Raw genomic sequence first — 16186 nt, 5'->3', positions numbered from 1 at the left:
CTCTGGTTGACAATTAAGCCCATTATCCAAGTCCTTTCTTTTCCACCACCCCAGTGCCTTTTTTCATAGCTATGAAGACGAAAGAAGAATTAAAAGAAGGAAGAAGAATACAAAAGAGAAAAATAAAAAGGAAAATTCCAGTAAGCGCTATTTTAAAATGAAAAATGCAAGTTTACAAAGAGCTCAGGAAGGTGTTTGAAGCATTCAAACTTCTGTTTTAAGACCCCAGCACAGGCCTCAACACAATTCCTTTGAAATCAACAGCAATTTCAAGCCACCCCACTGCGCACAAGCTCGAAGTTAAGTGCTGGCCCAAATGTTCTGCCAGATCCTTGATGTAAGTGTAGGAGGGCAAGAGAAAACAAAGTTAAATTTTGGCTAGTATGCTTCTGCAAAATCACTGTCAGCACATATTTTTCAGTTCATAGAAAACCCAGCAGAGGAAATTTAAAAGAATAACTAACTTGGAGGCGAGTGGTTCAGAAAAATTGCAGAAGAAAAAACGTAATACGATGTAACTCATGGGATTGTTCAACACTAATCATTAAGCTGGGTGCTTACAGTATCCCATTGCAAACCAGGTCCTTTTGGTTTGGTTTTAAAATTAAACCACAGGTTTTTGTGGATGCTTTGGCAAAACCACTGGGAATGACTTGTTTTAATGGTTAAAATATTCCCTCACTGTAGATGCCTGTCTTACTGGAGGCTATTTGCCGTAGAGGTTCTGTACTACGGTACCCCAACCATGGGTACCACAAGGAGCCCACTGCAAAGGACAGGCTTTTCATGCCTGGGTATCATGGATGCCAACAGCAAAACCTCAGCAAAGCCACAACCAACATCATGATCTGAGACCTTAAGACCTCATCCCAGTTCCACCTGTGCGTTTGTCACCCTAAGAAAACAAGAAATGCTCCCTTCCTCTATTTTCCATGTTGGAAAACAAATATTCAAGCAGGTAAACAAAAATTCTCCAAAGAAGGAGCAAGAAGTTGCCTGGTTGTACTCCCAACCAAAGCCAGGCCAACCTGCAGCAACATCAGGTTGGGGTTTATTAACTCGCCTAGTCAAGGTCTGACCATCTCCAGCCTCCCTGGGCCCCTGTTCCCTCAATCCGATTACCCTCACTACAACCGTTTCTTCTCTAACACCTCATTGAGAAAGCTCTCACTATTATCTCAGCTGGAGCAATACGCAGGACAAGCCCTTCTCCTTCCCACCGCAATCATTTCAGCCTGTGTGCTAATTTGCAAACTAGCCAAAAAAAAAAAAAAAAGACAAACTTGGGGCTGGAATTTGTTTTATTGTCATTTTTCTGTCCTTTGGGCAGGATGGGCAGCGCCGACGTGGCACATCACTGACATCACTGCCTTTTTCTGTATGTCCAGTCAGGCAACGCAGCTCAGACAGACAGCCCTCAAAGCACACAAAACTCCAGGCTTTTCCAAGATGAACAGTATAAATACTGTTATCTTACAGGGAAGAAATTTGGCAACTGTATTTTGGAGGGAAATGGGAGCAAAACACTGGATTCATGCCTCGTGCGCAGCTACACCAAATAGCACCACGCAGCTTCATGGCACATGGACAGGCATCACTGCTGGTGCCAGTCCTGACCCACGAATGTCCTTCTCCTCCCCAGTCCCCAAAGCCTCTTTGGTCTTTACCTAATTACAACTCCAGCCAACTTGCTTAACACCACTATCATCAAGAACCTTTAACAAGCACTGATGATCCCATAAATCTGCTTTTTATGGCATGGCAGAAGCCTAATTACACATGATTAAATTCTGTCAAAAATTAAAGCCCACACACTTGCTCTAAAATTGAAATCAGCCTTCTTAGGTACCAAATAAAAGCAATGCTAATGTTTCAAAGACATATTGGCAACACAGCTGAACCAGAGTACATTACTGACCCTAAACAAATCGAGGGCATTACTTTTCCTTTGAGTCCCTTTCCTTTATTTTCTATATATGTTTGTATTATGAATACAGGTGCTCTGATCTGTGCCCCGAATTGTGACAAGTCCCAAGCACTAATGAGCGATGCAGCTCAAACACCTATTAACTCCACATTACCTGTTCTTACTCTGTTGGAGTCCCCTGCTACTTTCTCCACCATAACACACTATTGTACCTCACTACAGAGCTTCAGAAATGTTTTTCTACAAGCCCTTTTATTTTTGTGACACCACCTTTAATTGAGCTTTTTTAATACAAGTCACACGTCACTTAATTTTTACAAAAACAATCACTGTAAATGAAACATACCCTGCATGTAAGATGGGACAAGATCTGTACAAGATCTGCATTATGATCGGAAATGAAATCTAAACCAAGCACATCTAAGATATTTGGGGATTTTCATTAAAGCATCATTTTAGCAAAATGTAAGTTGCACATTAGAAGCAAAGGAAAGTTTGTGGCTATAGTACTGCCTATGAGTCTCTAAAAGTGCCCAGGAAGAGGTTTGTCACACCTGGGGAACAGCAATGATACAGCGAAAACACAGTCATAAGGAAAAATAACAGAGCAGGTACCCCAAGAAGGCGGAACTAAGGTGGGATGCTGGCACTGCCTTGCTCTCCCAGCTCACCACTAGTACTATGCGACCACCAAAAGCAAACCTCAACCCCCAAGTGACTGCCCAGACATGCCCTTGCTCTGGTCCTCAACATGGATGTGTGCCTACAGAAAGGAAAATGGCACCTCACAAGTTCTAAAGGGACTTTTTTTTTTTAAGTAATTTTTTACAGCTTAACAAGCAAATATTATTAGATACCATATTTTTAATTACATGCATATACATAACAAATGAATTAATGCACATTATGTCAAACCCAGGCAGCATCCCTTTACATACCTGATCTGTGCCTCTTCCAAAACACTTGCATTAAGGAATGTTCTTCTTGAATAATACGGGAAAATGGGTGTAATTACTGAAAGGGGCTCCCCCATGCATTTGGGCTGAAAGGCCTTTCATCTCCCCCTCCTCCCGCTCCCAGAGCTAATATGAAGCGCAAGGAGCAAAGAAATGCTGAGCTCAAGAAGCAAGGGCTGGGGTGGACCTAGCCTGCAGTAACCCACATCACCCCGCCTGTGTCCCCAGCACCCACATCCCGGTCCCCAGGCTGGCTGCGGGGCCCAGGAGCGCTGCGCTCAGGGGGCAGAGGGAGGCTGTCCTGGGTGACTAGACATCTTGGGGTGGGGGGTGGAAGGAAAAAAAAACCCACAAAAAAAGAAAAAAAAACACCAAAACAAACCCAGAGACGGCTTTGTGCCTGGTGCGGCTAAAGAGCTGCATCCTGGTGACTTTTGAGCTTGCTCAGTGCTGCTGACAGGAGGAAAAGGCGCCAGAGACAGGGAGCAGCCATGTTCCCCAAGCAGGGCTGGGGGAAGGCTCCCTCCGGGGGATTCATACTCACCTGGCGGTTTCATGTAATATTGCTCAATATCGGACATGTCCGTATGCAGCGCACAATCGAGATAGTGGAGGATAACTTTTCTACTGAAGTAGTACCTCATGCCCATCAGAAAGATGGGCAAACAGCAGGTCAGCAGGAAGGACTTGGTCACAACAAAGCATATTACTATGGAGATAAGGAAGAGAAATAAACGATACCTGTCAGAAAAGAGAATTTAGTGTTGATTTCGGAATACAAACTCATTACTAAAAAAAGAAAAATTAAAACGAAAAAACAAACAACAAACAAGCACAGACAAAATATACATTTGCAGTACACACACAATTCATGCTCTCAAGATTATTGCATTAAGTGACGCCGCATCATGCCAAGATAACCCCTGAGAAGTTTATGGGGTGCCTGGAGAGAGCCTGGGGGGGGAGGGGGCGGGGGCCGCCATGCCATAGGGCTGGCGGGGACACCCCGGGTCCCCTTTGCTCCGGACGGTGAGGCCGAAGGTGGCCGGGGCGGAAGAGCCTCCGCAGCCATGTGTTTGTCACTGCGGCATCACTTGCCATCCTGATGCCGGGGGGGCTGCCAAAGGCCTGGGGGGCTTCTGCGGATGCCCCCGAGACTCCCACCGGCCACCACCACGGCCCCTGCTTCTCATAGCTGCCGGCAGCGACCCCCTGCGCCCCAACCGCCTGCTGGGGCGTCCCTCAACAGCACAGGGCCACGTGCTGTCCCCCCGGCTGGGGCACGGGGTGCAGCCTGCCTGCAGCCATCAAGGGCACGGGAGAGCAGCCCAAAGCTTGCTCGGGGCTGGGGGCACGGCTGCGAATGTGTGTGCGTCGGGGGGGGGGGGGGGGACGGACACGGACGCGTTATTAATAATTATTTGCACGGGGAGGGGGCACCTTGCAGGCGCTATTTCGGGCGCGCCGCTCTGGGAGGGGAGCGCCCCGCTCGGCCCTGCTGCAGGGGTCACCCCCTCCCCACGCCGGGGCGGGGGGCGCTCTGCTGGCGGGCCCAGTCGTCTCCAGGCAACGCCGGCACGCGGCGGCGCCCCCCCCCCCCCCCCCCCCGCGCCCGGCTGCGCGGGGGCGGTGCAGTGCGCCGTGCAAAAGCGCGCACCGGTCCCTTTTACCGCACCCCCCGCGCACCCTCCCCAGGCCTGGAATAACTAGAAGGGCGACTCTACCTTCACCCTCGCGCAACTTACGCGGCGAGGCCCCCCTCCACACCCTTAAAACCCGCGCAGGGTCGCGCATCCCCCAGCGGCACAAGCCCCCCCCCGCCCAGCCCGCCTGCCCCCGCCGCAGCGCTGCGGCTCCGCGGCCGCCCCTCACCGCGCGATGCTGCGGCGCTCCCCGGCCGCACCGCACCGCACCGCCGCAGCGCGCCCGGGCCGGCGGGTCCCCGGCTCCTCCCGCCTCTCCGACCATTTTGTGAAGACCCGGGGGGGGCGAGGAGAGGGGGGGATGAAAAAAAACCGCGACCCCCCTCCCCCAAAAGGGAGCAGATACTCACCCGCCAGCAGCCCGTAGAGCAGCTGAGTGAGGGGCTGCTGCTTCAGCCCCCTGAACGCCGTGTTGGGGATCCGCTCCATGATACCCTCGTAAAATATGCGGCGCACCACCTCCTGCTCGGAGGGGTGGAATTCGCGGATATAGACATTGTCGCGGCGGGGGTCCTCTTTTGGGGAGCTGAGGGGAGGCGGGGGGGAGGAAGGGGAGCCCGCCAAAGAGGGCCACATCTGGGAGGAAGAAACAATGATCGTGTCTTTTTTGGATCCCGGGATTGATTCATGATCTTCCGCCACAATCTTGGTCTCACAAACCATCTTGGGAGACAGACAATGCATGCAAACCGGCCGCGGGGAGGGGGCGGAGGAGAAAAACGGGATGGGGGGGTAGGTTGAAAAAAATAGAAATAAAAAAAAAAAAAAGAAAAGGGGAGGGGGAAGGAGCGGGGCGCGGAGCAGGGACGGAGACCCGCCAGGCAGCAGTGGCGGCGGCTGCGCGGGGCGCGGAACGGCGCGGCCGGGCGGGACGGGAGAAAGGAACTCCGCTGCATTTTGGAGAGGCATTTATAGGGCGGGGGGGGGCCGCGGGTCCCTGGGGTCCTAGCGCCCCCCGCATTGGCTGCGCGGGGTCGCCATGTGATCGGGGGGGGGGGCGGGACGCCTTCCCCCCCGCCCCCCCCCCTTCCCATCCCCTTCACCGCCCCTTGCAAATTACTACGGCGCGTCCCTGCGCGGGGGGGCGGCGGCTTCCTCCCGGGGGCTCGCACATCTCTACCCGCATACACCGGTGCATGGGGGGTGCGTGTCTGTCTGTCTGTCTGTCTTTATTTATTTATTTATAGCGCCAGCACCACGCGCTCAGCGGCTTTCTGGAACAGTCGCTGCGGGACGCGGGACCGCGGAGCCGCGGGTGGGGGGGCCCCGGCGTCGCTCGCCCCGCACCACACCGCGTCCCGGCGGGCTGCGGCGGGGCTGCTCCGGGGGCTGCTCTGTGGTGAGTCATTCACCGCGGCGGCCCGTCCCTGCGCAGCTCCTGCGCGGGGCGCGGATGGACGCGCCGGCCCTGCCACCCTGCGCGGTAGCGCTCTGGGGGGGGAGGCACTCCCGAGCCCAAATAAATCCCCTTCCCCATATCTCCCCCCCGCCCCCGGTCGGTAACTTTCTTTCCCTAGCCACGCCGCTGCGCGGTACGGCGAGCGCGGCCAGCCCCGCAGCCTCCGCGCCTCTCCGCCAGGCGGAGAGAAGAGGAGGGGTGGGGGAAGCAGGATGCGCAGGGAGAAGGACGGGCTCCTCCTCTTCGCAGGACCCGAAAAGCTTCGGCCTCTCCCGGTTGGAACCGGCCGGCATCTGCCCGAGGCATGCGCCGTGCATGGCCGGTGCGGGGACGGGGTGGAGGCGGAGGGATGCTGGGCGGCGAGCCCGACCCCCGCTTCCCGGCGACGGCCCCGCGCCTTGCGGGGTGCATCCCCCTGCCAGGTGACGCCCGTGCAGCCGCCCCTGCGGCGTGCGGCTGTGCCACCCCCACAAGCCTCACCTGTGCACCACCCACACACACAGACACACACACCACCACCCCCCGCAAGCTTCAGCTGTGCCTCCGACTGCAAGGTGCACCTGTGCACCCCCATGAAAGTTTCCTCTGTGTCTCTTCCTCCTGTGAGGTGCACGCATCCCCCACACACCCCCTGAGGAGGCACCCAGGCCTCTTTGAGTTACATCTCTGCAACCCCCTGTGAGGTGCACGTGCCCCTGTGAGATGCACCCCAGCACCCTCCGACAAGCTTCATCCCTGCATCCCCCCAGGAGGTGCTCCCATCCGTCGGTGAGCCCAGCCATGCCACTGGCACCCTGCAGGGTTTGCTGTCCCAGGAGCTCGTGGGGTATATTTCGGTCCTGGGGAGGATGCGCAGTGATGCCAAAGCTCGATTTCACTGTGATAATTTCATTGGGGTTTCATTGCTTCACTTTTCTACTAAAAGTTGTTCAGGAGTAAGAGATGGGAGAGGGGGATTAGGTAAGGCCTTGGACACCTTCCCACCCGGAGCAGTGCTGCCAGCACCCTGCAGGCTCGCGCTGCATCAGGCATCCCTGGTGAGAAGCTCCTCCTGGAGTGGCTATGGGACCTGGTCGTGGTCAAGCGCTGCAGCGTTGCCAGCCTGCTCGGCGGGGCAGGCACGCACGGCCCCACTAGCAGCAGACTCGAGCGCCCACGGAGTGCCCATTTCTAACGAGCATCATCTGCAACGGCAGCCAGAGCATCTCCCAGCTCGCACAGCCTGCGACTGCCTGAACTGGAGATTAGGCGCTAGTTCAGATTAGAACTGAATGTAGGATTATAAGAGACAGCCACGGTGCAGGTACGGTGGTGGCCTGGCTGCTCCATGGATGGGTTGGCCAAAAGAACATCTCCTGCTCTAGAGCAGAGCCTCCTGCAGGAAGATTTCCCCAATGAGGCATACGGCATTCCCGTGTCCCCCTGTCATGTCTTGCCTTGGCAAGGATCAGTTGGGTTCCTGCACTGGGGAGGTACCTGGCAGCCCCGTATTCACCAACGCAAAGGCAAAACGTCTGTGGATGGGGGAAGGGGGGAGAAAAAAAAAATCAGGGCAGTGTTTGCCTTTGAATTCTGAAAGCTTCAGGCCAAAGATAGGAGGCTGCTGTTTCAAAAATAAAATAATTCTTAGTTTCCATATGCCTGTGTTAAGCAGGCATTTATTTTTATTTGATCCTTTCCAGTTAGATGCGTTGATTATTTATGAAATAACTACAGTAATAAAATCAACCCATTCCTTAAAAAAAACCTACAACAACCCACTGCAGTTACATAACAGCCAAGGGAGCTCCCGATTCTAGTCCCAGGCTATGGACCTGAGTATTTGCAGATGAGTTATCTTTAGAAGGGCGCTAAATACTTGTTTACTGTTTATGCTGCCACATTTGAGCATCTCATGAACAGTAATTAATATCCCCTGTTCCCCTGAGAAAAGGGGTACCATCATCCTCCGCCACAGTGAGGGAACTGAGGCACAGAGGGACGCAGTGATTTATGCACCATCATGCAGTAACTCGAAGAAGACACAGGCACCAGACCAGATTTTCTAAGTCCTTCCTCACCGCCTGAATGCCAGACTGCCTTTCTTGTTGCAAAGCCAGGATTTCAGCTTTCCCTGTAAACGGGGGCAAAGGGGTGGCTCTGGGGCTGGTGTGCAGCAGGGAGGAGGGATGGGGAAGGAGCAAGCAGCTGTGACTGACCGAGCCAAATGTCAGTGAAAATCAAAGCCCTTGCTGAAATCAATTGCAAAAGCCAGTCAGGTTCGCAGACGGCAGATTTGGGCCCCTGGAATAAAAAGGATATTGTTAACAGGAGCTTGCTGGCAAGGCAACTGCTCTGCCAGGAGCTTACAGTCTTTAAGAACACAGTTGTCATCCCAAGTCACTGAGGATTTTGCTCTTGGGTTTACTCTCGCTCCTCCACGACCTGAGGGAAAAATCTCCCACATGCCATGACCGACCGCTGAACCTCGTGGATAAACTAATTTAATTAAGATGGACAGTTTAGAGTTTGAATGTCATGCCAGTGCTCTCCGCAGCTCTCACTGCTCAGTAAAGAAGGAGCTTGTATAGATGTTCGATCCTTTGGTATGGCTGGGAAAAAGTCCTGGGATAACCAGGGCAGATTGTGTGGCTCTGGGGGCTGAAGATATTTGAGTATTTCAATAAGAAACTTGCTTTGCCTTCAGCAGGTCTGCCTTAGGCTGACTTTGCTTTGGATTAGCACATCAAACCAGTAAGCCTCGGAAATGTCAGTATTTTATCCTTCCCAAAACTGCAACTGTCATCTGGGACTGGGGGGAGTCACTCCCCTGTACGGGTCATAGGACGCACCCAGCAAATGTACAACAGAATTACTGCTACCCCTGCTGGGGAGCTCCCACGCCGCTCTCGGTCAGCAATTTCAGGTTTTCTGTCCAGCCCTGGGCTTTGAATGACTTGAAGCTTCCAACTAATTCTGCTGTAACTCCTGAAGCAATGAGTTCGGTGTGATTGCAAATGAAAGCAAAGATTTTGGGATGAGCAGTTACTCCTGCAGAGCATCTGTACTTAAGGAGTAGGGAACACCAAGGCAGGTCCCCTGTAAGCACCCTTGAACCACTGCTCAGTATCTGCTGGGCAAGGAGAGGGGTGCTGCTGGGTCTGCCTGTCTTCTGCAAAAGCTACAAGCAGACACAATCCTTTGCTCATCAGGGTCTGTATCAATCAACCTGAGCAATAACTGTTTGACAGCAGAAGCTGCCCCAGGTTATATTAATGCAGCGATTACGGAACGGCTTATCCCAGCAGCACGAGGCTGGCTGGCATGGGCGGTTCCCACCCTGTCCTTGTAATGTCTCCATCAGCAAGCAAGCAAGCAAGCAAGGAAGGTATCTGGGTTTAAAGCTCTTCTCAACTACCTCCAGGTTCTCCTCCAGCCTGGACCTTGCTCATTTCAACTGGTTTTTCCATGCTTGACCTGAGATGCCCGGAGCGGGCTGAGCTCCCCCAGCCCCACCCGCTGTTCCGCCACAGCAGCCTCCCACCCTCCTGTTTTGCTGGGCTGGAAAAAAAGTGAAAGCTTCTCTGTTGACTGCAGATGTGCATGTGAATGGGAGACATTTGCCTAATAAATATCTTCCTAAAGGGGGATTAATCAGCGTCCCAGGATTTGCTCTCACTGCACTCGCTCTGACTGCAGCAGCCCTGCAGCAGCTTCTCTTAGGGCCATTTATTTCCCGCTGAGAGCATGTTGCTGCCCCCTTTCCTGACATACAGACCCCCGAGGCCGAGGATTCACAAATCTTCCTCAGGAGCCGTCACTGGCAGCGGCGCCCACGCCAGGGTGAGCAGCTGGCAGTAACCGTGCATGCATCCCAGTTTCCCCAGTCCTGCTGCTCACCATGACCCATTGCAGCGGCCATAGAGGCACCCTCCTTCCCTGGCTGGCTGGGTGCCATGAATAATAAGTCACTACAAAACCCGACGTTCTGAATTATTTCTGACTTGTAAAATTCCGTGCATTGGTAACTAGGGGCCAGAGGTGGAATCCACGGACAAACATAGACCTCTGTCAGGTGGACCTTGGCATCAGAGCTGGCTGCCCTCTGCTCCGGGCACGGCGAAGGGGGAAAACAAGCCTCTGCGGAGGCATGGAGCCTCCTGACCCAACGTGGACCTCTAAAATAGGTGGGATGAATCATGTGCTAAAAGTGGTTGGGTTTGTCTATAAAGGGAGTGAGTGCAGGGTGATTGGCTTGGCTGTGGAAGTCTCCTTGGGAGTTATCTAAAGATGACTCTCTTCCTACAGCTTTTTGGGGTTGAAAGAGTTTTGTGGGTTGTGAATGAAACACAAATGTTTCCCAAACAGTGTGCATACCCACAGCTGTCTTTATCCTCTTCCAAACGGGGATTTTGGAACTTGCATGTACATTTAATGTACAGTAACATCGATGGTGAAGAAACCCCACTCTAGATCACAGCAATATTGAAATCTGAGCTATGCAGCAGTTATTCAGAGATTTATTTAGAGCCTCTCAGTGCAATTGTGAGGTATACTTTCAAACAAGGAGAGGTTCTGTAGAGATTTAAAGCATCTTCAGTTAAGGAGTAGTATTTCCTGACACAGGGTGTGAAGGCTTGCAGAGACAACATGTCTTTCCTCCTGGTAGTATTATTGCTGCAAGCTTAGATTAAAAAAAAAATACTGAATTATTTTTTTTTGCCAGATTTTACCAGAGAGTTTTATTAGCTACAATTAGCTGTAGGGGACAGCGCTGGGTTCACAGGCCAAGGCTGTGTGATGCACGGGAGAGGCTGCGCGGGGGGTGTTTTGGGAGCATGGTGCCATGAAGGAGGGATCAGGACTACGTGTGGCATGAGAGCTCTTACACACGTGGGTATAACACAGGTGGTATGAGCCAGGAAATTGCTAATTTCTTGGGGTTTTCAGTGCAGGACTTTACACCTTGTTTGTAAATTAGCAACACCACTTTGGAAAAAATACCTGCCTCCACAGCCAGTTCCTTCTCTTGCTGTAAATAATCTCCAGCCACTCAATTTTTGGCTACCTGCTTGGGTCAACAGGGTAACACTACTACAAAATTTGCTGTATCATGAACACTCTGTCAATGTGTACCCATCTTTGCTAAGGAAGAAGAGAAGAACATGAGGTTAATGACTACTTTTGACATACAGCTATTTCGCTGGCATTTTTAACAGCAATCGTTTTAACTAACAATCACCAAAGTACAGCTGCAGCCTTATGATCTTCTAAGGAGGCTGATGGGACTTGGACAAGCAGCATCTTATTTACCCCTCTGCACAGCATGCACTGCAGCCTGACAGCAGGCAGGGAAAAGGAGTCTGTAAAGGACCCAGGGGAGATAAAAGGAGGAAAACAGCCAGAAAAGGGCAGCAAAGAACAGATGAGGATATTCTGTAGCAAGGAGAGGGAAATTAGATATCAAACCAACCACAGGTGGAAGAACCCCAAAATACCACTAATGAACGCCCTGGCCCAAGATGAGCTCTGCAATGCTAAGGCACGAAGAGATATGAAAAGGTTATTTGGGGATTTTTTTGGCTACATTTGGGAGTCGCTTCTGCTGCTGAGCAAAGGGAAGTCACATTTTTGGCTTGGCCTGCAAGACTTCGCTGTAACTGCTTACAAAAGGCAGCAAGTTCCCTGAACTCCTTCAGCAGCAATGTGCATGTTGCCTCAGGGATGGCAATATACGTCATCTCCTGTATGGGTTGGGCTCATGTCAGAGGTGATTTTACACTGGTTTTTCCAGCACTCTCAATCCAGGCTGGAATTTTCCTTTCCTTACATAATGCCTTTCAGCAAGGAGCTGAGGCGAATTTTCAGGTATTTCCAGTTTTCCTGCGATGCTGCAGGGTGTGTGCCCCAGGTCCCTTTCCCTTTGCACATGGGGTGGAGGATGCTCTCTGCAGACACCACAGAGACCTGGGCTCCTCCTGGAGAAGTAAAACCTATGGCAGAGAGAGGCATCTGCCTGATTCCCCCTTCGCTGTCTGAGGGGCCTCAAGCTCATAAAATCACCCTTCCCACAGCTCCTGACCATAGAATGGTTTGGGTTGGAAGGGACCTTCAAGATCATCTAGTTCCAACCCCCCTGCCATGGGCAGGGACACCTTCCACTAGACCCGGTTCCTCCAAGCCCCATCCAGCCTGGCCTTGAACACTGCCAGGGATGGGGCATCCACAGCTTCTCTGGGCAGCCTGGGCCAGTGTCTCACCATCCTCAGAGTGAAGAATTTCTTCCTTATACCTGATCTAAACCTACCTTCGTTCAGTTTAAAGCTGTTCCCCATTGTCCTATCGCTACATGCCCTTGTAAAAAGCCCCTCTCCAGCTTTCCTGTAGCCCCCTTTAGGTACTGGAAGGCTGCTGTAAGGCTCCCCAGAGCCTTCTCTTCTCCAGGCTGAACAACCCCAACTCTCTTATCCTGGTGTGGTGACGCAAGTCGAGGCAGACTGAAAAAACTATGTCTGCGTGGCTGGGTTCGGACAAAATGGCCTTTATTGTTTATGCAAACTATTTATATATCCTAGACAGCACAGGTGTAGACCCTGATAGGCTTTTGTGTCCTTCTTCTTGCTTGCTATTTGCTGTTGCTGTAGGTGCCCGTACGCTGCGGCTCTAAGTTCCGGTTCTTCACACCCTGTTTACATACCTCACAATTTGTGGCTGTCTTAAAGGTACACGTCTAAGTCTTTGAAGTCAACTAACTTGTCTGCAGACCCGCTGCAGACCCCAACATCCTGGTGCTTGTTCCTCTTCTCCACAGAGATCCAGGCACCAATGAGCCCGGCATCTTCCTCAGGACCAGCGTGGGCATGGTGAGAGATGTGGAGCATCATCAGCTAGGGTCTGCAAAGGGGTTTATGGGGAGCCACGGAGAGACTCCAGGCCCCACAGGTGGCAGTGCTCAGATGTGCTCCCTGCAAAGGGCATGCCAGACATCTGCTCATGGAAGGTTTCACTCCTGAAGCTCACAGCCATGCCAGGAGGACAACCCCGCTGGAGCAGGATGCAGTCACACATCACTGGTTTTCTGCATCTGATAAAGACCTGCCTGGAGGTCAGGTCTCTCTGTGCTGCTCCAGTTTTGCTGGAAACATGGTAAGTACGGTATTTCTTCTGTAGTGGGGGATGCCATGATCCTGGGATTCCATATTTCCTTTAAAACTGAAGTCCTAAAAACTTGTGAAGTTTAAAATATCCAGTGGCATTTTCATGTTGGTGAGGTTGCTATATTCATTATGCTGGGCAAATTCACAAAACATGTAGTGATTCGTGGCATTGCAGCCCAAAGTAATGAGCACCGCCTGGCACCCTATGGAGGCCAGGGCAGGGAAGAAGCCATCCTGCAGTTGTGGCTGGATAAAATTGGGCTGAAACACAGCCGATGCAAGCCACCCTTGAGCCACTGCCGTGATCCTGCATCCTCAGTGTCAGCACTGAACTGCTGCCTCCATGTCAGACAGCTGCTGTGTTGTGCCCACCTGTTTGTCTAGCTGGGAAAGTGTGTGAGCACTCCCCCCAGAATGAAAACCGCTGTGCAAACACACTTCCATGCCATTATCCTGCAGCTCACAACTGTGCCTGAACTTGATTAAAAACAAAGTCAGGGTAACTGATGCAGCAGGGGCCAAAGAAGCAATGATGGGGATCCAGGCAAGAGGGTCAGGACGGGAGCTGCGGGAGCTAGATGACAGCAAGTGTCTTCAGAAACCCTGGGAAAAAATGAGCCTTATTGCAAGAATCCCAGCGTTACCCTGTCCATGATCCCAGCCGGACAGGGAAAGGAAGAGGCGTATCTCATTGCACGTCCTGAAGGTAGGCAGCTTCCTGCTGGTCTGGCCTGAGGATGAATTTACTCCAAACTTGGGAGAGCTGCAAGCACCTCTTTGGGAAACAGAGAGTGGGGAGCTCCCACTGGACTGGTTTCAGCTGCGGGAGGTGCCTCCTGGGTGGCACCTCCCAATATTTGTGTTTTGTGGTTGGATTTTTGCCCACCACAGAGCCAAAGGTGGGTCAGCCCCAGGGCTACCCTGGGGTGCTCAGAGGGCTGCCCCGTGGGGTCTGGGGCTGACCCGGAGAAGTAGGTGGGTTCTCCTGCTGGGCTAGGGGAGGACGAGTGGGGTTCATCCTGCACTGTGGGGTGCAGTGAAGAGGAGAAAGCAAATGCACACAGACCTCCGGTGGCCCTCTCCAGTACTACGGTGCACCACCACCGCCACCCCGGGGACCGGGACCTGGCCTGGGGCTCCTCTTCTCCCCCACCACAGGAAGCGGGTGAACAGGAGCTCATGTACAAAGTGAGGGGTCCTGTAGAAAAGCAAAGAGATATGGAAGACATTCTCTTCTCCTCCCTGCTTCAGTGGCCAGTGCCTCAAGCATAAGGTTGGCTGAGGCTGCAGGCTGTGCTGATTCAGGTCTTGGGGAGGAGGACAGCTGGCAAGTTGCCCATGCAGTAAGGCTGTCCCGTGGTACTGCTGAGCTACCTTTGCTGGGCTCGGTCTGACTTTTGGGGCCCAGAGTCTGCAGCTTGCATAGGAGGGTGCTCATAGCTAGAGGCCCTTGGGAATACAGATAAATCTGCACAGTCCTGATGTGAGTCTGGGACCTGGTGTGGGCTCAGCTCAGTGCAACATGGAGCTCCAGCGCAGGTGAGACACTCTGGGATTTAATTTCCCAAACTTGACCGTACACTTTCTTACAAGGAGGGACCAACACTCAGGAATGCTCGGTGGAAAACATACTGAAGGGCCAGAAAAGGTCTGGTTTATGGATTATTGCAGTGCATCGCCAGGACAAGCAGCACACATAACCTATTGCCCACAGCAAATGGCATGGTATGGAAACCCTGCACCCCACTCCCTCCCTCCCTCCCTCTTTGAGACACACAGAGGCTTTCCTATGCCATGCTCCCTCCTGGTGTTCTCATCTAGACAGGCACAAGGCTTGATCTCATCAGCTTCATGTGATCTCACTAAAACCCTTCTAACAACCAGCACTTCCTCACGTGCCTCTATTGTAAATACCTCCATAAGGAATGGTTATTCATTTACAAGGTAGTGCCCTATGGGCCAGTCTGCTGCTTTGGGGTGGGGGAGAAAACCCACAGCAAAATAAAACCATGGTCTTTGCTGATGATTTTCCAGGTTTAACAATGACCAGGGAATTAAGTTTGATGGTTTTTTTTTCTTTTGTGACCCCTTTCCACTACATGGGAAAACTGTTTTTCCTCAGCATAGTTTCTTAGCCCCAGTCTCTTGCATTGCATGGCTTCTTCTGACCGGCCCAGTGTCCATCACCTTCCTGTCATGCCCTCTGCAAGAGGCAGAGTCATCTTAAAACTCAGGACAAATGTTTTAAAGCCCGTGTCCCAAGGAGGTATCTTGTGTGGCTTTGACACACAGGTTTTATAAGGGAAAAACCAAGAGCAGTGCTGCATGCAAAAGGGAAGATCAGAGGATTTGAGTTCGAGGCTTAGCATCTAATTTCAGCATGTCCAAGCGAGGATTGAAGCCTGGTATGAAAGAACTCCTTCCTGCTGTCCCCCATCCACCTGCTGGCTCTCCGCGGAGAATTGCTGCTGACTGCTTCGAAATTGAATTTCTGTGCTAGCAACAGCACATTGGGCCTGGCAGTAATTGCTTTGCCAGATGACCGTCTGCTGCTCGTCACTGCCAGTGTGCTGGGGGCCCTGAGCAGTGGGGCCGCAGGGCTGGGACAGTGCCATAAGTCATGGGGCTGCAAGAAGCCCTATGCTTTTAGGCCAGCATCCCCCTGCACTCAGCTGTGCCTCCATGAGCAGCACACCAAGGTTCAGGGCTCAGTGCCTTGCCCAGAAACAGGGTGGTTTTGCTGAGAGTTGGAGACTTGAATGAGTAGCACTGAGCCCACTGCCTTCCCCATCCCCATGCCACCTCCACCTGGTTCCTGTTGTAGCCCCTCAGCATACACTGGGACACCCAGCAGAAAAGCTTTTGGGGGACCACAGGCTCCCTTGCTGATGCTCACCCACTGCTGCTCCCTGACTACCCCGTGCTATTTCCAGCACATCTCCAGAAAATAGCTCACTTCCCCCAACCCGACTGGCTTTCCACAGCAGGGAGCGAACTCAGCAATTTACCACAGGGATTCTGATTCTTATTTTAGACTCCTATTTTAGCCGCCTTCTTTTTTTTAA

The 16186-nt window shown here is 52.4% G+C and overlaps 1 protein-coding gene across 2 annotated transcripts in view; it reads right to left on the bottom strand.

Annotated features, from left to right (window-relative positions):
• Positions 1-10679, bottom strand: part of NAT8L (N-acetyltransferase 8 like) — a 55238-nt gene extending 44559 nt beyond the window's left edge. The window contains exons 1-2 of one of the 2 annotated variants that reach the window (XM_080410850.1): positions 4756-10679; positions 3428-3624 (exon numbers count right to left, since the gene is read on the bottom strand). In XM_080410850.1, coding sequence (XP_080266976.1) covers positions 3428-3624; positions 4756-5495 — 937 coding nt within the window. In that variant the 5' untranslated portion in view covers positions 5496-10679. The remainder of the gene's footprint in view (positions 1-3427; positions 3625-4755) is intronic. The other variant, XM_080410851.1, reaches the window with a different exon arrangement.
• Positions 10680-16186: the final 5507 nt, after the last annotated feature.

Source organism: Falco punctatus (assembly GCF_963210335.1).
Source record: "Falco punctatus genome assembly, chromosome: 1".
Classification (NCBI taxonomy): Eukaryota; Metazoa; Chordata; class Aves; order Falconiformes; family Falconidae; genus Falco; species Falco punctatus.
Note: the sequence above shows the minus strand (reverse complement) of the source record. Positions and strands in the feature narration are given on the sequence as shown.